Below are 25,509 nucleotides of genomic sequence, written 5' to 3'. Positions count from 1 at the left end.
TATCTCTCTATCTAGCTCACTTCAGCTCCGGCAACTTTTTGTGCCCACACGCCCTCATGACCCATGACGACCATTAGCACCGACTACGGCCCTCGGGACTTTCCTCTACCCAACGAAATGGACTCACAACCCACCGAGGCCACGCTGGCTTCTCCCGCTGTCTGAAGCTTACCGCTCAATGCACCACCCACAGCCGGTGCAACCACTCCTGCCGTCACGTCGCTTCTTGATGCACCACTTGTTGCCGCGTGAATTCAACCTGCGGTCTTTACTCAGAATCCATTCTCCATCCTCGGCGACGATGATCCCGAAAGCAAGTTGTCGCCCCTCAACAACAGTTGCCACATCCGCACTGCCGCCAATGAAACGAAGCGTGCTCGTGGCATTTTTTTCTTCGGCGCCGCTGCGACTAAGCTTACCACCTCACCCCGGTGCATCCAACGTGACTCGAACCCTGACTCGTTCCCCCTGGAGGACGGATGGCATCCTGTCTCTCGCCGACGTAAGGCGGCCCCGCCCGCGGCGCCTCCAGCAGCATCGTTCTGCAGTGAGTTCTCCCACACTGTCATTCTACGGCCGGCCAAACCATGCCGCATCATGGACGGGGTCTTTCTTGCCATTGACTCTGCAGTTGCTGCACAGATAGACCTCAGGTCTCCTACACCATTGCAGCCCCCTACCAAGTGAGGTACCTCGACTGCAGTAATCAACTTGCAGTTGATGCTGCTTTGTCTCAAGTGTGCGATGCATTCCTCAATGTAACATACATCCCGATCGGCACTCTGCAGGTCTCCGTGCAAGGCTACGAGGCCATTCGCCGTGGCCAGGTTCGCGGATTCATAAAAAAAGTCTGGCGACCTGGATTCTGCGTCCTAAAAAACCTTCATTGCCGGAAATCTGCTATCCTCCAGGCCGGTCCTCTCACAAACTCTGGGTCGGCACTCATTACATTCGACGGCACCAGCCTCGCGTTGCCCAGTGCCCCAACAGCACCCAAGCCAACGGCACAACACAGCGTCGTCAGTTGCCTTCATCAACATCCAAAGAGAAGCCGGCGTCACCACCAGTGACGCCTGAAACTAGCTCCTGCTCAGCAAGCTGTGCTGTTATCTGCGCCCAAAGCCCTCATCGCAGCACCGAGGTCTGCGAAGCAGAAGACTGACTCCCGCCCGGTGCTCGCCACAAAACTCCTAACGCCGGCACACAACATCACCGCCGACCTCACACAAGTCCCAACATCAGAACCGCCTCGGACCACCTTCGCAGAATCAGCGAGAGCTGTCAACAGCACTAGTGAGACGCCTGCCCTACTTCCGTCAGGGTCAGACTTTACTGGCTTGCAACAACAAATCACCCTTTTCACAAAACAAATGCTGGCAGCCACGCAGCGAATTCCGACGATGCAAAACTCGCTGTTTACTCTCGTGGATACCTGCACCCGTGCAGTAATCGGGCGCCTCGCGATGCAGGGCATCATTCCGTTCGGCGGCCCCCCACTATCACCACGCAAACATGGTTAGCGCCCCCAGGATTGTTCAGTGGAACTGTTGCTCGCTTAAACAGAAGAAGGCAGACTTCATCGAAAAATTTTATCTTCACTCGTCATCCGACATGGCCGCTGCGTTTGCTCTACAAGAAATCAACGGCCCCCTCCCTTCTTTGCCACAGTACGATGGACTTGCTCCGAACATTGAGACTAGTGCCCCCTTGCCTTGGATTCGTTCCGCCCTGTACGTTCATCGATCAGTGTGCTTCACTCTTCTCGACACCTCACAGAGGTGCTCTGCAATGACCAGCGTTACGGGTTGCCGCCAATTCCTCAACGGCCCGTTTTTCTCTTCTCTGTCTATGTGGCTCCAGACACATCGCTAAACCGCTGGACAAGGCAGCCGCTAAACATCCCTTTTTTTAAGCACTTCGCCCGTCTTTATCCAAAAGACGACGTTCCCGTTTGCGGTGATCTTAATGCCAAACACACGCATGGGGCTACGACATTGACCTTCCCCACGGCACGCGGCTTCTTGCAGACCTCACAGGGCTGAAACTTTCGTTCCTCAACATCCCAGACACCCCCACACGTATCAAACAATCCTCCCAACAGCAGGACACCTGCCCCGACTTTACCTGTGCTCGTTACCCTCGACGCTGGAGATGGCATGTCGCCGGCGACCGCCTCGGCGGTGATCACCTCCCCATTATTTTACGCTACGACTTCCTATCCGCAACCCTATCTCACTGTCGCGCCTGCTGCGACACATTCTTCACTAAGTGGGACAACTTCCGAGCAGCTCTTTCTTCTGTCATGGAACTTGCTGGCTTTTCCGACATTATACAAGCTATCCAGTCCGCCCACAAGTCTGCCACAAAGCGGCTAACCGTACCGGACGATGCCGCTTTGACGAGCATTTACTTACTGGACCGCCGCATTCACCTGTTGGCCTGTTACCGCCGTTCTCGCAGACCACGACGACTCCTCAAACCTTCACATAAACTCCAAAAGACTATCTCGTGCTACACTTCGGAACTCGCTTCCAACTGCTGGACTTCCCTGTGCAGATCCATCTCCGGCAATAGCCATCTTTCGAAAGTTTGAAGGCTCCTCCGTTCTCTCCTCGGGGACCACAAACCTAGGCAATTTGCTGCCACTGTTGCCCTTCGCAAAGGTGTCTCTCCCGAGGAGCTAGCTGAACGGGCCTCGGACGTCTTTTTTCCGCAACCAGCGCAACATGACTCTGGATGCTACACTTGTGTTCACCCTGTCACCAAGCTCTTGGGATGGATTGCCCGTTCACCCTCCACTCGCAGTGCACCTGGCCCCCAACAACGTCACAGTCGGGCAACTTCAGAACCTCCCTACGGCACTCAAGGAAACCATACTCGCCGAGATCAACCAGGTGACTCCAGACTACTGAAGCCCCAGGAGTCCCTGATCGCTGCCACTTGTCTCATTCGCCCTGGAAGCTCCCGAGAAGATTAAAAGCTTTTCCTCTTTTTATGCCCAAACAGCAGGGCAGATATGGTGGCCACTTCTTTGGTCGTTAAATAAATGTTTCAAAGCAAAGGTAGATGGTCATGATGAAAGAAATCAAGGACGTTAGGATTCCTGTCAGAAGTACTCAACGCAATAAAATGTTGTCCAAACTTGCCAGGTTTTAATTTTAGATTGGTTGCACACTACACGACAGAGTAGCGAGCATTTGATTATTCTTAATTTTTAACTAGGACTGATTAAATTAATTTCAATACTTTTGGATGTTTTATTTTAATACACACATATCCTCTAAAAAGGGCGGAAATGTAGTGGTTAATAAAGAAAAATAGACGTAATGGTGGGGCCACAGTCGACTCCTAGCAGAACTGTTTGGTGGGGCAACAGGCAGACTGAGATTAAAGCCCCTCTATCCTGGGAAAAGTGGCGCCATTCATTGTTGTGGAAATTCTCGAGACACGTACCGTGTGCCACTTCTGGGAAGGACATGGCGTCTGAAATCTAGCTCAGTGCTGCGCTGTGTCGCCATGATCTTCCCAAGGGCTGCATGTTGCACGTGCCTCGTGCATCGACGCACTTTGCGCTACTTTTAAAACATGAAGGGGCTTTAACTGAGATGCCATTGCGTGTGCCACAGGCAAAAATTCAAGATGTTGAAAACAAGCTGTTGCATTGTAAATTGTGCGAATTACTAAAATTCTCCGTCAATATGCCCCAGCAAATGAAGATTAGAGGGTTTACAGATTAAACCAAAGGAAGATGTCTGTCACCCCAGAGGAAGAACATGTGGGGACCTTGACGTGCAACCAAAATTTCACCATCAATAGCGCTGAAATCAGTAACGACACTACCGTAAACCAATTTTGCTCCCAGGTGGGCCGCCGGAAGCGGCGTTGGTAGCCACAGCACATGGTCGTTGTTGGAACTTTCGCGCATAATGCAGAAGAGGATCATGCCCTCTTTAGGTGTCACACGCTCTCATACCATCTTTAGTGTTTGTGTGTATGGCGCGTGCTTTGGACGGTTTCACAACTGACGACCACGCGCATGCTAGGCTGTGAAGATTACACGCTGGGGCGTGGGTTTGTAAACAATGGAAAAGTGTATGAAATTTAGCATGCACAGTGCACAAACTCTATTTTCAGTACACAAATATTGCGACTACTATATCGGACAGAGGTACGCGCTACAGTTTGCAACAAATTCTTGTGCCGACATGAGCAGTCTGAGGCATTCCAACTACTTGTCATGACAGCCACTTTCAGTTCACAAAAGTTGGTTTATTATATGTTCTCCAAGTCTTTGGCATTAAAAATGAGGTTGATTCCTTTGTGACACTGCCGTGCCGGGCTGTGGCCGGCGGTGAAACTGCACAGCCCACCAGCGACGGCAAGCAACCAACTGAGCGTCCAGAGCTAGGAACCAAAAGGCACCTTTATCACACGAGGCAATGGCTTTTTACACAAGACGTGGGCACAGTGTTTGCAACCCGATTACCGAAAGTGTCCAAACTTGGCACTAGCACCGCCCGCAAAATCCCCCCTTTAGAATGTTCAAGGAGAGTATCGGACACCTTGGCTGTGAAAAAAAACAAAGTTTTACAGATTGAGTCTCTTGGGAGCGACCACTTGTCTTCCAGAATGGGTTGAGTAGTGTCGGCCCGTACCATCACCACGAACACGTGGTGGTGATGCTGGACGAGGCACATCACGATGACGCGAGTAGACAGGTCCACCTGAGGCCGAACCGTCGACGGAAGCTAGGGGTGACGCCGGCCTCGGAGAGACACAACAGCACCTGCCGCAGGCGTTGGTCATGTTCCTTTTTCGTTCTGCCGAAGACTAGGATGTCGTCGACCATGTTGACCAATCCGTCTAGGACTTCCAAGATCCACGCCACCTGTCGCTGGAAAAACTCAGGGGCCGACGTGATGCCAAATGGGAGTCGGCAAAAGCAATAACGCCCATACGGCGTAATGAACATCGTAAGCTCTTGAGAGTCCTTGGAAAGCTTGACCTGATGGAAGCTTGAGGTAACTTTGAGCTTCGAGAAGACTGCCGCATCGCCCAGAAGTCCCAGGACTTGATCGACGGTGGGGAGCACATGACGTTCTCTCGGGACAACTTGATTTAATTTTGTAAAGTCGATACAGACACGGTAACCTCCCGACGACTTTGGAACCATGAACAGTCCAGCGTCCCGAGGTGTGGGGTTGGTGACACGCCGAATGGCTCCGTCTTGCTCCAGTTTGGCCAGTTCTGTTTGCACCACCTCGCGCAGGGGTATCGGTATGCGGCATGGAACACTAAGTGAAAACGGAACCGCATCCGGGCGTAGCCGAATCTTGTACTCCTCCTTGAGCGTGCCGAGACCTCTGAAAAGTCCCTGCGGTGCCGGCACTTTCATGTCGTCCAAGAACTTTACCACACCCAGAGCCTGGATGGCTGGGAACCCGAGCAGGGGCATAGAGAGGGACTTGATCACGTACAGACGCTGATGACCGGTCTTGCCTCGCCACAGGAGGGTAGCCATGAAGTACCCAATGACTTTTAGCGACTGGTCTCCTGGTGCTGTCAGCAGGTCGTCGACCTTGTCCAGATGATGAGGTAAGTTCGGGAAGGCTTCCGAAACAGCAGACGCCTCCGCGCCGGAATCTACCTTGAATATCGCCGTGTAGTTGTCGACATTGACCTCAACGTACTTGGCCTTGGCCTTCTCAGTCTCGAGGATTGCGTGGAGCGGTAAGGAACGCCACCTTGCTCTGCTTTCGTTTCCGAGCGCAACAGACGTCCGCGAAGTGGCCCTTCTTCTTGCAATAATTGCACAGAGACTGCCGAGCAGGACAGTCTGAGCGTGTGTGGGGGGCCCGACTGCAGTAGCTGCAGGAACCTGGGTCGTTATCGCCAAGTGAAGACACTGCTGATGCGTCGTCTGACCGTTTTGTTGTCTTGCGTTGGTGCGTCGGACCATGACAAGACTTGGTGGCGTCAACGTTGACGGTGACCTGGACACTCTCGACTCCCGCGAGCAGTTTTTTTCTTTTTCGGCGTCTTCGATCTGCCTCACCTGCGTCCACGCGTCCTTGAGGCTGAGCTTGGCTTTCCAGCAGAGCTGGCCGGACAGGCGTTCGTCGCAAAGACCAACAACGAACCGGTCGCGAACCAGGCGTTCTTCGACTTTGGGGGACGGGTAGTTGCACCACTTGACAAGCTTGCAGAGCTCGGCGTAGTAACTGTCGACGCTCTCTCCCGGCTGCTGAACCCGCTCGTGGAACCTCGAGGACTCTTACACCTCGTTGACGGGGTACAGGAAGTGTTCCGAGAAGCGCTTGACCACCGTGTTGTAGTTGTTCAGGGAGGCGGCGTTCAAGCCGAACATGTCGAGAAGGACCCGAGCCTCGGGGCCCATGCAGTAGAGAAGTGTCCGCACCTGAATGTCCGGTGGTGCTTGGCGAAGTACGGAGGCATAAGCGTACTCCTCGAGTTGCGTAAACCGGGTAGGCCAAGAACCGGTGTTGTCGAAGTCGAAACCAGCAGGCTGACGTACGGAGCCGCCCACCCACGCGGGCAGTGTTTGCAACCCGATTACCAAAAGTGTCCAAACTTGGCACTAGAACCGCCCACAACAGACACTACAATTTTATGATCAACACTCAGTCTTTCCGATATTTAAAAAAAAAAGTCTGTCAGGCGTGGCACCATAACGTTCACCCAGAGTGCCTCATCAAAGGGCACCCGTGTGACCCAGCAGTCTTTCGCCCAGTCAACAACAAGGTCACACCACTCCAGTCCTGTGAGCGCAAGTTGTCCTGTCACCTGGTAGTAGTGCTTGTGCTTTTTGTCGACACTCTTGTCCGCATGGATAAACTCCACAAACCCTCTGCTCATCACCTCCTCGAAGGTCGTCAGGTTCGCATCTATCGCCCGTGACACGGTCTTCACTTCGACTAGTCCGTACTCCTGTATATCTTCGTCCCAGACCAGCCCGTCTGGTGATGCCCCCAGCATGGGAAGGCCAGGGTTGATGCAAAGGCCAACACTGAAGACTTGGACCTTTTGCTTGGCCTTGTAGCGCTTCAGAGCAGCCGCCTCATTCTGAAGTCCCGCCCTCATGTGACGTGTCGTGCCATGTCCGCCCGAGAAAATCGTCCTGAGAAACTTTTCGTTCACGGGTGCTTGTCGTTTGACGATGTCTCCGAACTGTGATGCCGTGATCCTTTTCTCACGTTCCGTGTGCCACAGCATACTTCTGCTTTGGCCACGTGTCTGTTCCTCCAGGTGCTGAGCTTGTGTAAGAGTCAGGGTGCATGGATCGCTTGGTGGCATCTGGTGATTCCAGCACTCTTTTATGGGCAAGCTGATCCGTGCTGCAGAGGCCCCATCATCCGTGTTCGAGTGCTCCTGAACCTTCCTTGGCAAGGGTGTGAAGGCAGCTTCTTCCATCACGTCCGCAAACATTGGGAATATTCCCTTCTCAATGAAATCTGTATGCAGCCTCTTGACGGTTGCCTGCGCCACGTCCACATGCACTTCCGTGGTTTTTCTCGCACTCTTCGCCTTGTTGCTAGAGTCGTGCTTGACGAATTCTAGTTCGTTGAACGACACCGTACTTGCACCTCTCTTTGAAGATGGGCCCCACTGCCTTGCTCCCTCAGTGCAGGCCAGAGCATCCGGGATGTAGGACCTTCCCTCCCTTATCAGGTCTAGCATGTGCCAAAGCAGTGCTGCCACATGCTTGCACACACCGCCTTGTCCAGCCTTGCAGGAACAGGAAGCCTTGCTGACCTGCCCATCTTGGCAGAGCACAGCATGCACTGCGTATCGCTTCGTAAGGGTCATGGAAGCCTCCACGTTAGCCTTGACAATTGTCTCTGATGCACTTGTGGTGTGGAGGAAGATGTTCTGCACTTTGTGGGCCTTGAACATTTTGTAGCCAGAACTTGTGTGCTTCTGTGCTCCAGCTGCTTGGCCATGCCCTTGGATGTGGCTTTCCGAGAATGCGGAAGGAAAGTCCTTCAGCTGCTTGGTCCAAGGTCCTGCTGGAAGTGGTAGCTCTTGCGGCTCTGGTACATCCCGTGTCGCCATAGCCTTCCCTGAAAAAAAGGCAGCTCAGTCAGCGTTTTAAAAGGAGGACGGAAATTTGACCAACACAGTTTTTTAATGGGTTTGGTGTTGTTTTGACAGAATTAACCTAAACTTGCGAAGTAAGAGTTCATCTAGGGTAACAACCCCTCAAAAAAAGCCTGCTGTAAACTTTGTGCTAAAAAAAGAGCGTTTGCTATTAGGCAAACATGCCAGCTTTTGTAATCTACAACTTCTTGTGCACTTTCGAACATTACACAGTCGAAGGAGCATTCTGAAAGCAAGCCACGCACTGGCATTGGGGACAAGCATCTCCAGTGTCACTGAGCTGCTTGTTGCTGCTGCCCTGTCAGTGTCCATGATATAGTGCAGCTCTGAATACGAAGAACGCGTTTTGACCATAATCCGTTTCGTGCCAGCAGCATAAAGCTGCTGGCACGACCGTGAAGTGTTGTACAGGAGTGGCAAAGACACTCCAGCTTTCAATGCGTCAGTGTTCGTCCAAAAGAAGCAGTTCGCAGAGCCACTAAAAAGTGTCTAGCATTTCATATGCACGCGCTTGCGTGAAAACGGGATGATCAATAAAGATATGCACTCGCGGGACGCTGTGTTAGCGCGGTTCGCAGGGGCAATCTTGCCTCACCACAGTGAGCGCGCTAGCTGAACTGTAATTTCGATAAACAATGGAATCTCCCCCATACTATGCATAAAACGCAGTCAGAACCCCTTCTCCCGCCGCGACGAAGAACCGAACGCGAAGGATGTGATGCTGCGCGGACGGTTGTTGACGAGCGCTGCCGAGGCACGCCGACCGCTGGTACAGCTTCGCAAGCGTCCGAAGGGCAAAAAGATCGCAACGACAAAGCACCGTCCCGAATGTTGAGCACGCAAGCAGTACTCGATATCCCACGCTCACATTTCACAGGGCGAGCGCATCACGAAGCGAAGGCATGTCGGCCTTCGCTTCGTGATGACTACTTTATTTCTCTGCTTACAGCGGTGACATTTGTAGTGATGTTCGAAACTGCTCTCTCGCGACCGCACACGAGTTAAATGAACGGCCTAGGAGCGGGATAGAGCGTAACGGCAACAGTCAGTACTCACCCCGGGAGCGGCGAACGAAGCGGCGTGGTGTCCGTCGACGGCCGCGTCGAAAACGATGGAATATGCACAAAAACACGTAATATACAGAAGAAATACAAAGCGCTGAACGAAATAGATACACTTATGAACAAGAAAAATACACTGGAGTAGATAAAAAAGAGGATTATTAAGTATAAACAACGAAGATGAAAAGTATGTCTAGGGCGAGGTGATGCGATTCCAACGGAGAGCAGCCAGACGACGGGGGCCGACAGAACACCGATCCCAAGATTCCTCGCGCGCGCGCCGGGGCGCTTGGGAGAGACTGCAAATGGTCTATTCTGCACTGGCAAATATTCTAGCACGTCCGGGACACTCGTCGTCTCATTTAATTGCCTTACCAACTTCGCAGAATCTAGATATCACACCCTAACTTTTCTAAACTTGATTTTGTGAAAACAAGTGAGTCGTGAAAACGTTATTTGAAACTGAAACTGTAGAAAAACTTGAAAATCGGACTTCAAACTTTGAAAACTTGGATTAAAAAAAATTCAAAATCTTCAAAGTTTTTTTTTTTTTTTTTGAATTTAGCGTTAAAAGAGAATCGAAACTTTCGAACTTTTCGAACTTTATGCCAAAATAAATTCGAAATCTTCGAATTGTTCGAACTTCATGTCTATAAAAATTCGAAGCGTTCGAAGTTTTCGAATTTTTTTTACAAAGGATTTCGAAATCTTCGAATTTATCGAACCTGAAGTAAAAAAATATTCGAAATATTCGAATTCGAAATTTTAGAAACCGTGAAAGCTTCGAAATTTTCGAATTCGAAACTCCGCTGTGGACAAAAGTTGCGAATTTTTCGAAATCGAACCTCGGTCGGTACGAAAATATCGAAATTTTTCGAAATCGAACCTCAGTTTGCTTCGCAAATATCGAAACCTTTCGAAATCGAACCTAGGGTGGTTCGCGACATCCCTAGTTATAACATCGAGAGGATGGTACCAGCTAGTGGTTTCATTCTGTGTTTCAGTTCTTGCTTCAAACGTGTCATGAACAGACGCTTTGTTACCATACTGTGAAATAAAAGAAACACCTCTCTCGAACTTCGAAATTGATATGCCTGAAATTGACGTGGAGCCGAACCCCCACCCAGGTGCCCCAGGTTCAATTCCACGCGTTTCTTTTTCTTTCTTTCTTAGTTCGAACGTGGGTTTTGGCTGGTGTTCGTTCAGGACTCACATAAGCAGTCTGTTCACAAGCGCACATGCACCCGACAATTAACGTCAGCAAATAATTCTTCTAGATAAAAAAAAAAAGAAAACAACGTTTATTTTAATTATGAAATATTTTATGCAGTGCCAAGTTGGTCTGTGCTATGAAAACCTGGGAATTAACCCGGCGTCGCTTCGGGCTAAAATATAAACTTAAATTTTTCGACGTCCTCGTGTCCGAAAGTGGCGAATATTAATTAATATTTCAATCAATCTTCATTCGCATACAAGAACTCAAGCGTGATTCGTTCGACCAAGCATCTTCGCTGTCCGGAGGAGCCGGGAGTGTGCATCCTTGATTTCGAAACATATTTTTTTCTGTATTCGCAGACCCACCATTTAAGCGATGATGCGTATACTAGTGCTGAAGCATGAAATGGTCGCGCGATCGTGCCAGACACTGTCCGCGCTCGACGGCTCGTGGCGTCGTTTATTTCGCCGAGATCTGGCACGGCAAAAGAGCAGGGAGCCGCGTTCACGCGTAATTATGCGAGTTTAGCAGGCACCCAGCATGCTGATGTATATATAGTCACTGTTCAAAGGGACACTGACACTCCCCGAAAGATTTTTGTTTTATGTTTTACCAGGCGATGCATTATGGTGTCAGAAGACTACCCAATCAATAGTTTGCTGCAGTGTCACGTATATATTTATAAAGTAAAACAAAAAACAAAAAAAAAACAAAAAAAAAAACGGAACTGCTTTAACCGAAACCGAAATTGGATCGGGGAGGAAGAAGAATTGTAGAAGAGAAAGTTACCAGCAGTCACGTGGCTATGCAACTTCCGTTTTTCAATCAACATATATGCAGCTTTTTGGAAGCTACAAAAAACAAGAATCATATTTTCTTTGTACATTTATAGTGTTGAGTGCGAGCTTTCGATGACCCACGACTTTGATTATCTTTGGTGGTTGTGTCGAAACCATAGAAAACGGCACGTGACCAGGGAGAAGAGAGTGAACGCGACTCAAACCGGTCAGTTCTCGATCGGCGGTTTTCGGGGGGAAAGAAACCGAATTTCGAGCCGCAAATTGTGTTCCGGGTAGTTGAGCTTTCATATGCCACGTACAAATAAAAACCAATAGACCGATCTCACCAGCTAGTTCGAGTACGCCACCGCTGCCGACGTGCATCGTGGGAGCTGTAGTCTTTCTGCACACGCGACAACCCTGCTGGAGGTCTGCGCGAGCAGAGCACGAGGCGGTATGAGCTGTCTCGTGAACTGGCGTCTGCCTCCTACGAACTACAGTTATGGAGGCGTTACGCATGCGTGGAACGCTTGATGAGATCGGTCTATTGGCGAGCATCAATACCCCGTCAGCAGGCACGTAGCCAGGGTTGGGGGGGGGGGGGGGGGGGGGGGGCCCGGCCCTCCCCCCCCCCCCCCCAAAAAAAAAAAAAAATCCTGGCTACGTGCCTGTCCGTCACTGTCCCTTTAAGAAAAGCAGGGCCCATTAGAGTTCACGTTTCTTGCTTTTTGATTGGTTCTCTGGCGTCCTACCGGCTAACGTGCAACGTCATTGGCTGCGGAGCGTTACAGGCCGACGCACAACCCTCCTTTCGCTCCCCTCTCCTAAGCTGCGGAGGAAGCCAAGTTGGGGGCAAGGTAAAAAGTGGAGAGGATACAGGATGGGAGGAGGCGGGCAAAAGTGGAAAGCGCGAGGTCGGCCTTTAAGCTGTCAAAGACTATGGTCTAAATCCTTTCGTACTACGTAGTATAGAGTGACTTTGCGTACGTTAGTTTAACATCTACGAAGTCCCGAAAGAAAGATAGAAAGAGAGAAAAAAGGAACGGTGCGCGTCTTGCTCGAGTTGCACCGTGTAAGGAGTTTAAAAGATCCGTCCTATATGATTGAACGCTTCGAAACTCCGCCAAAAAAAGAAAGGGGGCTTCGTTATCTTCTAGTTTCACCCGAAAAACTGCAACAACAAAAAAAAAATGTACAGAACAAAGACTAAAGTGCGCGCTAATGAGGCTCGTTGCGGCAGCACCTAAAGAAGAAAAACAAAACAAGTAGTTCTAAGAATAAAGCTGAAGGACGTTGGCGCAGTTGGAAGAGCGCGCAACACTGCAGCAGAGCTCTCCGTGACTCCGAAGCAGGCGACTTGCGCCACTCGCCGCGACGGGTTCATTCGCTCCCAGTGCAGCGGGTGATCCATCAATCCCGTTGGCGCTCCGGGAAGGACGCTCGCTTCGTGTCCGCTCGCAGCAGTTCGCGAAGCAAAACACCGAGAGCATTCCACAAAGGGCAGCTCCGGACGCCCCGGCCACCAAGTTGCCTGCACAGCGCGCGTTCACCCAGCGAGCGACCCATTTGGAGGGGCCGTGCTGCAGCTTGCGAAACGTTTGCACTGATTGCATTATTTACGCAGGTTGAGCGACAAACAGTAGAGACCTGTCATTCTTTTTTTTTTTTGTGGTGTGTGTGTGTGTGTGTGTGTGTGTGTGTGTGTGTGTGTGTGTGTGTGTGTGTGTGTGTGTGCGTGTGCGTGTGTGTGTGTGTGTGTGTGTGTGTGTGTGTGTGTGTGTACGTGCGCGCGCGCGTGTGTGTGTGTGTGTGTTTGTTTGTTTGTTTGTTTAACGCGCGAGAAGCGGATTTTTTGCACGCTCAAGGAAGGGAAACGGTGCACCGCGAGACATTTTCCGCAATAGCGTTAAAACCGTGCCTGCCCAAGTGTACACCGTTCGATGTGAAAAACGTCAAGGAGTCTGCGGGAAACAATAGAATGTGATCGCGACTTGCATGCGGCTACGTCAAAACGAAGTGCCAAAATTTAAAAAAGAAATGACAACAAGGTTTATATACTTTACTGAACCGCCATTGATTCGAGAACAAATTAGAATGGGGACTGTCGTTATTGTTCGGCCTTCCTAAATTGTATTTTTTTTTTTTTCCATTAGGGAGGCGCAAAGCTACCTGCTTTGTTATTCGTTTTTTTTTTTTTTCGGTCTTCTTAATAGCAAATACTCAGTTGCGCTCATGAAGAATTCACGCCTTAAAGCGAAAATCACTACGACTATACCAGACGTCCCAGACGAAAGCGAACCCAACTGTCACATCGGAGCCGAGGAGAATAGCCATAGGTCAGACGTTTGCCTGCGGGCTCCGAAGTGGGGACAGGGTTCGCTCGAAGGGTCTGGCACTGCCTCCAACTGGAAGTCCCGAGCGCGAGACCTCTGCGACGGTTTAGTCTGGTAAACTCGCACTTACCAAGCGCCTGCTGCCCCACGACAGCTGTCCGCTGTCGTCAGTTGCAGGCAGCTATCGAGCCGATCGCAACGGTGGAAAGTCGAACATCGGACGAGGTCATGATTCGCTATGGCTGAGCACTTCAAAGTGCATGCGACGCTATACATGAATCAGCGATAACCGCGAGGAAACTATACGGTTAATCCGCACCACTAACGCGGTAATCGACCGATCGCCAAATCGTACTTCGGTCCAAGATCTTTCTGACAGTTTAAAAAGAAACGAGCGCTGAATACTTTTGTTAAGAGTGGTTGTTATTTGAAAAGCTGCCCAGGTGGGTGCACGCGGCGACCGCAGCGTGTCGAAGCGCGTTTTCTTCGCGAAACAAAAACAAGTGACGGATCATTGTGAGTGTTGAATTCCTATAGCACAACGCAAACGGTTTTTCAATAATGTTGGTAAATTACCCAAGCGCTCAGAAGAATGGACTTTGTTACCTTCAGCGATACCCCTCGCAGACAAACAGGTTTGTGCGTTAATGATTGACGCATAACTAAAGTTTGCCGACGAAATGTTTTACGCATAACACGCGCGTAAAACAATGTAAGCAGAATATCTTATTTATTTATTTTCGTGTATGGAACAAAACAGGACAGAAGGTTCGTGTCGTTCAATACCTCCGCGCGTGCTCCGTGCAAAGGCACACGAATATCGAAGCAAAAGGGTACGGGTGAGAAGGTTCATCATTCAGTAATCATGAAATCACCCCAAGCGCCAGGCGTTTGGGGTGATTTCGCAAGTCACTGGGGAACTTTCGTTTATGATTGGTTCAGCGATGATGTCACATGTACAGGAACATGATGAACACTATGATGGTGCGCTTTTGGCGCTGTAAGATTGGTGCCATCAGCTCCTTCGGCTGCGTCTGGACGTAAGGTGAAACAAAGTATACAACGAAATTTCGGCGCTTATTTCTCGGCAAATTCGTGTTCAACGGAACAGTATCACATCAGGCGCACCAACCTCTTGTTAAAAAAGACACGAAAGGGAATTTTAAAATGAATTAAACGATTACCAAGGAGCACCTGGTGGATGTCGCTAAAGCCTCGTTTGTACGGCTCGTCTATACCCGTTTTCACCTCAAGAAAAAAGCAAGTGTTGTGCATTGTTCATACGCGGCGCGAACTAGTTCTTACGAGATTTGGTTGTCAGAGGAAAAAACGATGGTTTTGGCGTTTGGAACGTGTACGTCTTCGTAAGATAACGTATATCTAATCTAAAATAAAATTTACCCGCACATAGTTTTATTATCAACATAAAGGGGGAAATAGTAATTCCCTCCGCGAGGTGCCGTACTTTTTTTACTGCGGTTCTTGAGGTGAAAACGGGTATAGGAACCTTGACAGGTAGTGACGATGCCTGTCTCGAATCCAGCCACCACGAGAGAAGAGGGGAAGGAGGAACTCTCCTCTAACCGGGACACTCTTTTGTGTGTCCCCAGACGTCGCTATTGTCCCTCTACAAGATTATAGAAGATTAACCCGCAACTCAAAATTCACAAAAAAGCAGCTTTGGGGTTAATCGCGGTGGCCCGATCGCTGGCGTGCTTCGACTAGGACATCCTCTCGCCGCAGCTTTGCTCGTCCCGAGACAATCTACGTCACGATTGCGGCGGATGTGACGTGCTCTCCGCTGGCTGCTCCCCGAGCGTTTGCCAGTCAGGGCCGTTTATAACGAAAAATACAGCCCATCGGGCTCAAAATAAAAACGTGCGATTGTCATTTAAGGATATTGTAGATCATATTCAGCCTATTTATGAACACGGCGAATATATTTCAAATTTCGTTGAAGTATCCCTTTAAGAAACGCAGGGAGCGCCGAGTTCGGGCACCAATTAGTATCGCTCGGCAGACAATGAGATAGTGGCATTGACGGAAAAGGACGACGATGAACGAATCGCGAGGCAAGAATCGTGAAGATAACAAGTCACACCCTGGCCGCTATACTTTTTTTTATTTATTTATTTTTATTGTAGCGACGTTTAAATTATTTACTTCATTCCTTTTCCCCCAAACCCAACTACGTCATATTTCAACGTGGCAACCGTCAAACAAAAACCGCGTACAGCCCCCCGGGGCAGTGAACAGCTATAGGCGCCTTGTTCGGCTGCTAGTCAGCGCGGCTGGCGGCCAAAAAAGGCAACTTCGGGGAGGCTATGCCACCAAACCATTAGCCACGAGGAGCGCTGCGTCACAGTTTGGCAAAACACCCGGGCGTCCGAGCCCGAGATCGGGCCCAATGACGGTGGCCGCGGGCCGCCTCAGAGTTGCGATAATTCCGCGTAAGATGGCACTACCTGTCGAACCAAAACTTCCGTTGTAGCCAAAACGCCACTTGGCACGGCCTTTCCACCGATGAGGGTCAATACGACGCCGTGCGGTGACGACGGGATCCGGGGGACGGGTGCGGGGGAGGCCATGGCGACGGCGAGACGCCCTCGTGATGCCGTGGCAGCCGTCCAAGCGACCCCTGCGCCTTGGCACGGGGACACCTAGCCAGCGCGGCGTGCGGCGCACGACCCGGGGAGCGCTGACACGCCCCGCACGAGTCAGAAATACTGTCGCTTCCAAAGGGTACTTGGCGGCCCTGGACGCCAAAGTGGAGCGCCCTTCCAAACGACGACACAGTATCCGCCCCGAGAGCAGCTGGCGACGGAAACCGAAACGCCTTTCGCAAGGGGACGCGCGGCGACGTCAAGTCCCGGCTGCGCGCACTGGGTGCGCGTACGCGGACCGACGCTTATTATACAGTATCGTCGACCGCAGCGCGGGTAATAAAGCCTATACCTGACGCATGCAAGGCGGCAAACCACGCTTCGAAAGCCCGACTCTATTGTTCGCCGCGAAGCAGGACCGAACTCGGCTTGGGAAACGTCGGCGCAAACGCCCTTGCCTTCGCCGCTATTGTTTTCTTCCCCAAAGATTCTGCCGTCAGAGAACGAAAAGAAGGTGCAGCGCGTTGTTTTTTGTCTTTCGCCTTTCCAGTTCGGTGGCCGAGCTTGTTTCAAACACGCACAGGTAATTCCGATTTTGGTCGCCAGATGAAGCTTCGAACCTGAATTTCGGGAACTATCGCAGTTATACGGAAACCACGTTTGTCTCTTTCCTTTGCGCCGATACGCGGGTTCGCCGACTTAAGTTGTCGAATTTGAAAGAAGATACGGCCCATCCACACGGTTGCGTCTGACTTCGTTCGACTACGCTACGACGCGATACGACCGCGAGCCACCGAAACATCTGTGCTTCGCATGTCGTGTGCCTGTGCTTCGCATGCCGCGTGCCTCTGCTTCGCATGTCGCGTGCCTGTGCTTCGCATGTCGCGTGCATGCCAAGCACGGACGTTACATCCCTTTGTGGATGGTGGCCTTGCTGCCGAGGGCATACACACCCTCTGCAGCACGCATCTCGCACCAATAAATGTGTTCTCTTCGGCAAGAACGAGTAGCAATAACCACCTGAATGACGTCACTCGCAAGTCGATGACGTCACTCGCAAGTCGTGTATTGTTTGCCAGGCTGCGAGCGAGGAACGGATGTCCCGCGGTGACTCTTGGGGTGATAACTCGACGCAAGTCCTCACGTCGTCAAACGTATATAATAATGGCTTTTCTTCGGCTTGATTCGCAGATGCAGCGCCAAGGAACAACACTTCCTGGATAACGAAGCCGTTGTGCTGAACTTTCCGATTCACCCGAAGATGGCCAACGCGCAGCACAGATTGGACACGAGTGCTTCGTTGGCATTAGGCATGGAGTCGTGTTCTCACTGATTGGACAAGAGCCGAACTCCGAAGGCAGCAATTATATTCATCCGCGTTGGCCTTCTTTAGGACACGCCGAAAATTCAGCACGGATTTGATATCCATTCTCGTATTCACCTCAAAAACCGTAATAAAAAAATAAAAAAAATTCTCTTTTTTTTTTTTTTTTGGGGGGGGGGGGGGGGGGACGTTACTAATTTTCCCTCCTTCATGTGTTTAAGATATACGCAGGTAATCTTAGATTAACATCATGTTATTTTATCAAGACGTAGACGTTTTAAACGCCAAAAACATCGTTTCTTCCTTCGAAAACCAAATCCTGTAAGCACTACTTCGCGCAGCGCATGACTAATGTGCTTTTCCTCGATGTGACAACAGGTATAGGAGGTGTTGGCCCGGCACGCGAGTCGAGAGTTGGAAGAGGTATACGAAGAGGGGGATATACCACACCTTTCATCTGAACTCGTGGTCCTTCGCAAACCCCGTTCCTCGGGTAATGAAAAGCAACGTGTGGCATTTATCTCCAAACGTGTGTCATGCGAACAGTGCGAACGCCCCTGCGAAGTTTCAAGCCCCAATCCCAAGCTATACACACGCGCACAAGCCGCCCCAATGTTTGCAAAATCGCAGCTCAGCGTGCGATCTTCGCAGCCCATCGCGAGAGCGCATATTCGTGCTTTCGGAAAGCGAGCAAACTACGCGCCGCCGCATAGGCGCGAACGCTAAAAATGGCATTGGCCAGAGGTTCTTTTCGAAGCACGTGTTTTCGGGCCCTAGCTTGACAGCGCCGCACTTGATCAGCCACGCGACCAAATCTTGCGACGCAGGAAAGGGGCAATTGGCGCGAGACCCTCACTGGACAGCTTCGAATTTCGAAAGCCTGGTGCCGCTTTACTTGATGCCATTCGACCAACCCTCATAAAGACACGACAAGAACATAAAAAACGGCTCCTTAGTAAACTTGCTGGCTGACAAACGTCGGAGCTTATTCCCACTTGGTAATATTAAAGCGCCCTAAAAGCTCCATACAGTGCGTTTTTTTGTCAGGTCGGCGAGCAGAGTTCATTGAACGTTTGCAAACTATACAAACAATGCTTTTTTTTTTTTTTTTCTTGCTCGAGCGCACAGCCGGGCAACGCACGTAGTGAACACGAATCAACTGTTTCGGATCTCTATACGACCTCTAGTGAGTGATTTGTCCGCGGAGCTTTCGCCACAGCTAATAACTGCCGGTACTAGCGCACAATAAAAGAAAGTTACACGTCACAACATCTTGCGCAGGTTTTGCTCGAGACTATTTAGCGGGCCAAGGATTGCACTAATTAATTTACCTGCTACGTTATTTTCCAGTCGAGTTAGACATCTAACACCTACCTCACCTCCGCTTAAACAAAAACACAAAAAAACGAATAAAAACACATTGTTGTTTGAATTGTTTCTTCTGGTTTATTCTCAACAGAGCCCGGATATTGAAAACAATGTTGAGGAAGAGAGGTGTGGAAAGAGAAGAAAGGTTGCGTTTGTTAGTGCGTACGGGTACTGTTAGGTTCAACGACGTATAAACAGTTCAGTGTTCAGTCGGTCATCGGTCGGGACCGAAGATGGCGAGGTCTCTGCAGATTACGAGGGCGAAAAACACACATTCCGATGTTTTTGGTCATTGGTATCTGGGGCTGGAAACAACCTATAGACCGAGTTCACGGACCAAAACTTTTGGCGTCTGGAATGACCTCCGAAAATGTTATTGCATTCATCTTATCTGCGCAAAAACCACGGAAAAAAGTGCAACTCCTTTGACGACATTCTGAAGAAGTTGAGTCGTATATCTGTATGCTGTCGCGTTTCCAAGGCCACGTCCTTTGTGGTGTGGTATGTTGATTCACTTAAAATAGAGCGGAAGACAGCGTATCTCTGGGAATCAATTGAACTAGGGACTACGCAGTCGAGAAGCGCCCCCCCCCCCCCCTTTTTTTTTTTCAGTTATAATGGCACGCACCCACATCGCTGTAATAAAAGTCAACGCTACGTTTGCTCGCTTCCACCAGCTGAGTATATAGGACTCCCAGCTGGGGAGGGGTTTCAAACTATCAAAACCCCGACCCTACCACATCCCGTCTCATGGCGCCCTCTATCGTGATTCGAAAAAGACAGCTGCGGAATTCGCGAACTGCTGCCACCTGCCACCTGCCAAAAAAAAAAAAAAAAAAAAATTAAAAAAAAAAATTAATAATAAAAAAAAGAAAACGCATGGCTCCTGCGGCAGACCGCCCGTTTTGCGATTAGCGCCGACGAAGTCACATCAGCGGGGTTTCGCCGACCACTACCTGTTCCTTGGAACCCCGGTTATGAGAATTCAACACAAAGGCCGCTTCCCCCGACCTGCCTCAGTTGCCATAAACCTGCCTCCTTTCCTGTCGCTACGCGTCATCTGCCCGAAGTATCCGCCTCTCTGGGGTAAATTGTTCGGGCCTGGCCCGCTAAGATGGCAGAAACAACGTTGGGCTGACGATGATTACCCCGATCATCTCAACGTCCCTTGCAGATAGACACTCTCTCACAAGTGCCTGCAATGTCACTGGACACGAGAATTACAGCTGCCCACACCACAGCTGCCCTGCTGCGCCCACAAATCTGGCTCTGCGAATCCGACACAAGTGACTCCACGAAATTTCACTAAAAAAATATGACTACGAACTGAGTTCCATTAGGCGAACAGCCAATCAACTTGCTCGCCGAGATGAGGAAACTGGCTCGCTATAGCGCCTCACTTCACGCTTGGGCGCATGTTCACCGAGTTGATTCGCTCGGTGCAATGGAGAGTGTCATTGTAGGTCACCCTCCGAATGGCGCACGAGGCGTCATAGCGTTGGCGAGTCCTCCATACCGACGCCATGACGCCTGCCGTTGGCATGGAGGAATCGCTGCGCGAGTCTCAAGAGCCCCATTTGTCAGCGAAGCTGCTCGCAGGCCCCACATGGCGCGTGCACCGGCGACGGAACACGGCCGAGGGCAGCCACCATGACGCGCGTCAGCTGAATGGGACATGGAAATCGCGAGCAGTGCGCAGTCGGCCGGAACGGGCGTAGTCAATGGAATCGCTAAAGTCCGCTTCACCTCAACGTGGAACGCAGCAGAGGCTGGAAAGGCCGAGTTCACAGCTTTGAAACAGGCCACGGCCCCAGCGTTCTAACACATTCCAAGAGAAGGAAAAAATTAAAAAAAAAAATCTCGTAGATCCGCGAGTTTTTGAGATAAATATCAACTACCGTGCATTAAAAAAGAAAGAAAAAAAAGCGTTCACTACTCTTTTTTAAATATGATGTGATGGCTTGAACGCTGTGAACACGGCCCGAAAGTGGTCGATATAAAAACGGGGAGTGTTTACTTCTGCACAGTATAGGTGCGCGCGACACGTCGAACGAGTGCGTCGTCTATCTAAACCATTCCGATGAGCGCGAGCCCGTTGCCAAGTTCCAGTCGCTTGCCAAATGCCGCCATCGCATTCGAAACGATCAGTCGAGCGGAGACAAAAGAGCGGGTAGTGGCATCGGGCCTCTCGTTTGCGCAACCGCTTTCGAGCTTATCAGCGAACGGATTCATTAATCACCCGCTGACTGATCGCTAACTCGGGGGGGAAGGAAAAAAAGAGGAGAGAAACCAAATGCGTTCTACTCAACCAGACGACAGGCGACAGCGCGCGTGACAGGCACCTCCAAGCGACAGCACAAGAACACATAGTGCGCATTTGTTGTCACTTATGAAACGCGTCTTTGATCTCCGAGTCGACTCTCTTCAAAAAGGAACCTCCCAAAGCAGCTCTTTCTTTACAACGGGCGTTTTGCTAAAACTTCAGCAGTGCTCCAATAAGACAGTTTTCGAGCTGGCTATGCCAACAACAATCGTTGCCTCCGTACACTCGCACCGAACGAGATGGGCTTCCGCTGTGCTATCCCCCCCCCCCCCCCCCCCCCCCCCCCGTCCTTTCGCAGCGGAAGCGCGCTGCGAAGGGACGCGTGTGTCAAACGCAGCAGCCGCGCGCAACAGTCGCCGTTTGTTTTTTCCAAGGCTTACGCAAACGGTGTGTTATTGCAGACCCCGAGCTCTGTTGCCAGAATCAAAAATGCCGGGAATGGTTCCTTTCTTTCATTTTTTTGTTCGTCGCTCCCTCGATCTAACTAATGTTAGGCCGCGAGGCACTCGCAACCATATGCACTAGGATTTAATCGTGGAAAGCATCTTTCACTGGAATGTCGGAACGCTTCCCCTCTGCGGTCGGTGTTCCCACAAACACCCCAGCGGGCAGATTTTATTTCCGTGGCCAGCGGGCGCGAACGGACAGGACGTGAAAGCCAGTCGCGGGAGCGGGCTGTCGCTTTGTCGCTTTCTCGTCTCTCTTTCCCGTGCAGAGGCGCACTGGGAAAGAACAGCTGGAGCCGACGGCGGCGGCGAGACACCGTCTGTCAAACAGCTGCAGTAAAACCACGAATGGCGCTCGAGCGCGTACACACTGTTCTCGCAGCACATTTTATCTCGCGCGTGGAAACAGTGTGCACTATTGTTACGGACACCAAACATTGTTTTCGCCACACATGCTCGCTAGCCTAAAATGCCTCTGAGGTATCACTGGCTGGTTATGACTGCCAAAATGTGAAGATGATCACGTCTAAAAGTTATAAAACAGACAAAACAGATGAGCTCGGCAGTCGGCGCGACGCTTTCGAGCAGAAGCCGTTTTTTCAAGCCACGAAGCGGCATGTGGAGCACTCCCTCGCCGAAACGTCGCGTCTGCATGATCGGTTTCCATGGAGGAGCGTTCGACGGTTACCCAGAAAATGAGTCAGATTTTAGTCCCTTTAGTCACTGATAACATGTACGCAGGGCTCGACTTTCGCTTCTTGCTTCGGCGCTCTTTATCGGCGCGACAATTTCACTACTGTCCGCAAAAGCGGTGATCGAGGCTCTCCACTTCCTGCGGTTTAGAAGCCGTCAGCGACCGTAAATAGAGAGCTTGCTCGGAAGCACTCTCGGTTCCTGGTAAACCGCGATGAGACGTCATCGACTGAACTAACCGCCAGCGTTTTCTTGCGTGTTCGTTTATTTTAGGTATATTTATTTCGCCCTTACTCTCTAAGGCCGGAGTGGAAGCTACGGGCTTGCTGGAGCGAGCGCCATCACGTGGCGACAAGCGGATGGTATGAACCGACCGCTTCGGTCAGCCAGTAGCTTCCACTCCGCTTTCAGTGCCAGAGTCGCCGAGGTGAGGAATGGATGGAGACACTCACTTGTCTTGGAAGCCTTCGAAGTCGTCGCTCTGTTCGTCGATAGTCGACTCAAGGTCCAAGTAGCTGCCATAGTCGCTGTCGGCGGCGCTGAACTTGTACAGCTGCAGTGTGCAGTCGTCCAACTGCCCAAAAGTAAAGAACGAAGGAGGAGAAATAAGGAACACTGGCATTGTGTAAACACCGCCCGACCTATAACAGAATGACCCCGCGGTAGCGCCGCGCGATAGACGCCCAAGCACCCATTCGAACGTTTTAATCAAGTAGCCAGTTCAGCGTTTGATCGATGCATCTCTGCAGCCTCGGAAAACAGTATTGGCAGTCGGCCTCGCTGTCACGTCGAGTTTAATTTAAGAGCATATCAATTTGAGCACGATTGCACGCACCGCCCTTCAGCGATGAAAAACCATAATCAACGCGATAAATCGGGCCAAACTAGCGTGTTAAATGAAGGCGCTGATGGATTGGTTTCACGGTCTTAGCGAAACAACCACCGCATATATGTCTAAATGGGGACTGATAGCACAAAGAACTCAGGGTCTGGTCAACCCTAACCATCCCATCATCAATCTCCAAATCCTATATTTACTACGCCACGAGTTGAATACAGTTGTAAACTTGAGCGGTGCCAGTACTGCGTCAAAATGAATGCAGACGGATCCACGGGGGTTCATTCGGCTGCTATGCGGTGAGAAAGGCCGTCCGAATGGCGATCTCGCGCTTGCGAAACAACCACAAGAATAAGGTCAACCGAAGTTGAATCGCCGCCGAAGCGGTTATGGCAGATATCATCAATAATGCCACGCACGCACAGGGGTACTAGACAACATATCCTGAGCGAAGCCGTGCTCGGCGCAACTTTGCGTTGATAAGGGCTCTTTGGCTGTCCGTATTCAAAACTGGAGCCGGCGCTAAGCACGCGTAGCTCCCAGACGGGCTAATAAAGAAAGAATTCGACTGCAAGAGCCGAGATCTGACAGAAACGTTGATGGATCCCAGAAGGACAGGAGAGCACAAAGGACTGCCTGAATTCGCCGAGCGGCGGCCGCATCTCCATTAGCTCGGCTCGCACACGGGAGCCATGCACGCTCGCAGCCGCCCCGGCTACTTCCCGGCAGGGCACGCGAAGAGACTATCGATGCGATCTACCGCATCCGACGAACGGAGGAAACGTTTGACCCGGGAATGCGGTCTGCTCAGGGACACGTCTCAGCGTGGCGTTTCGCACGCCGAGTGTCCCAGCGCAGACCGTGTTTGATCGGTCAGACATTGTCTCGGTTACGCTATTTGCAAGGTTCCTTCGATGGATCGCAGCGATTATAGTTCTCAGGATGCTGAGCTGCGAAGTAAAGGTCGGTTCAGACACTTGCGTTTGAGTGCGTTTGACTGCGTTGCGTCGAGAACCGAAAGCGAGTCAACGGCACATCTGTGCTTTGTGTGAAGCGTGGAATCCAGTTCAAGGAATCATCGTGGCACGCGATATAAGCAGCAGGGATGTCATGGTTTCTCGAAGCCGCAACGCAGTCAAACGCAGTCAAACGCAACTGTCTGAACCAGGCTTAACCCGGCGGGCATCTTTTGCCGTCTCAGGATTACACGAACCTACCCCCGTCGGGCGCGTCCTTACGCGAAAACATGCGCAAAACGTTACCAACTTCGGTCAAGCAAGAGACTATAGGGCGAAACATGACAGTGTCTGGTTTGTGGTGGACGCATTCATGCATGGGTGGCTTAGCGTCTGCTTAACCGCCGTTTACGCAGGAATAAGGGCTCAGGATATGGAATGTTTAAGGAATCCGAGCGTTCGAGGGATTCCGGGGAGGGTGAAGGGGGGCATACTTCCACCGAAACCAGTTTCCGAATCCATGTTCAAAAACTAAAAAAAAATGCCCCGTCATTTTTTTTTTTTTTTTTTTTTTTTTTTTTTAAGCAGCAATTGCGACAGTAACACAGTCCGAGTAGCACAATATCTGGTGAACTCGGGCCCGGTCGAGGCCCCTTCGTCCCAGAACGGGACGCCGCTGACAGCTCGGGGCTACCCGCATCGGCGACGACGCGCTCAGCTTCCGGTGAAGCGGTCGAGTTCGTCCGGGCGGAACGCACACAACGCCGAACGGGCTCGCCTATTTGACGCTCCAGCGATCGGTCGAGCCCGACGGGAGTTGCTGACCCTGCACGGGCCCCCGACGGAAACCTCCCGTGGGCGACGTCTCCACTTCCTAGCAGTTTGCTGCTTCACGTAGCCATTAGTCCTCCGCAAATATACTTGTCAGGGACGAAGCTTCTGCGTTGGGAAGTTCGGCGTTCGAGCTTATACACCCTTCAGCGATGCTTCTCTGGTATAGTTTCAGACCGCGAATAGGGAGTTGTAGTAGATTAGGGAGTTTTCGGAGACTGCGTTTCCCGCTCCGCTAAGCCCTCCGCAACGAAGAAGTTGCCACTGCGCCTGCGCGCCGATAGCCTTGACTGGAGTTAAGGGTATCGTACCGGGCTGCGGAGGGCGTTGCGGGACGGCGAAAACGATCTACGAAAACTCCCTAGTTTCCGCTGACCCTCAACGCCACCCACTTACGAGATCCAGGACTGTGCAGGTAAGGCTAGCGCCGCGCATGGAGTCTTCGTTCCGGAGAGCGTAGCGGAGGAGGGAATACGGTCTACGAAAACTGGGCAAAGGCGTCGGGAACGGTTTATTATAACTCTCGACCGAAAGTAAACCAACTGGCTCGGGCGGCTCCAAAGCATCCACGGCACATCGGAGGCCGAGGACTACGAAATCGGAGGTTCTGGCGCAAATTC

General features: G+C 51.1%; 1 protein-coding gene across 2 annotated transcripts in view; it reads right to left on the bottom strand.

The window, feature by feature from the left end:
• Positions 1 to 25,509, bottom strand: part of LOC8024862 (FH1/FH2 domain-containing protein 3) — a 182,322-nt gene that overhangs the window by 108,952 nt on the left and 47,861 nt on the right. For both annotated transcript variants that reach the window (XM_042287298.1, XM_042287299.1), the window contains one exon: positions 22,717 to 22,838. In XM_042287298.1, coding sequence (XP_042143232.1) covers positions 22,717 to 22,838 — 122 coding nt within the window. The remainder of the gene's footprint in view (positions 1 to 22,716; positions 22,839 to 25,509) is intronic.

The sequence above is a fragment of the Ixodes scapularis genome, unplaced genomic scaffold (assembly GCF_016920785.2).
Source record: "Ixodes scapularis isolate PalLabHiFi unplaced genomic scaffold, ASM1692078v2 PGA_scaffold9__187_contigs__length_104089568, whole genome shotgun sequence".
Classification (NCBI taxonomy): Eukaryota; Metazoa; Arthropoda; class Arachnida; order Ixodida; family Ixodidae; genus Ixodes; species Ixodes scapularis.
The sequence above is the reverse complement of the archived record's forward strand: the minus strand, read 5'-3'. Positions and strand labels throughout refer to the sequence as shown.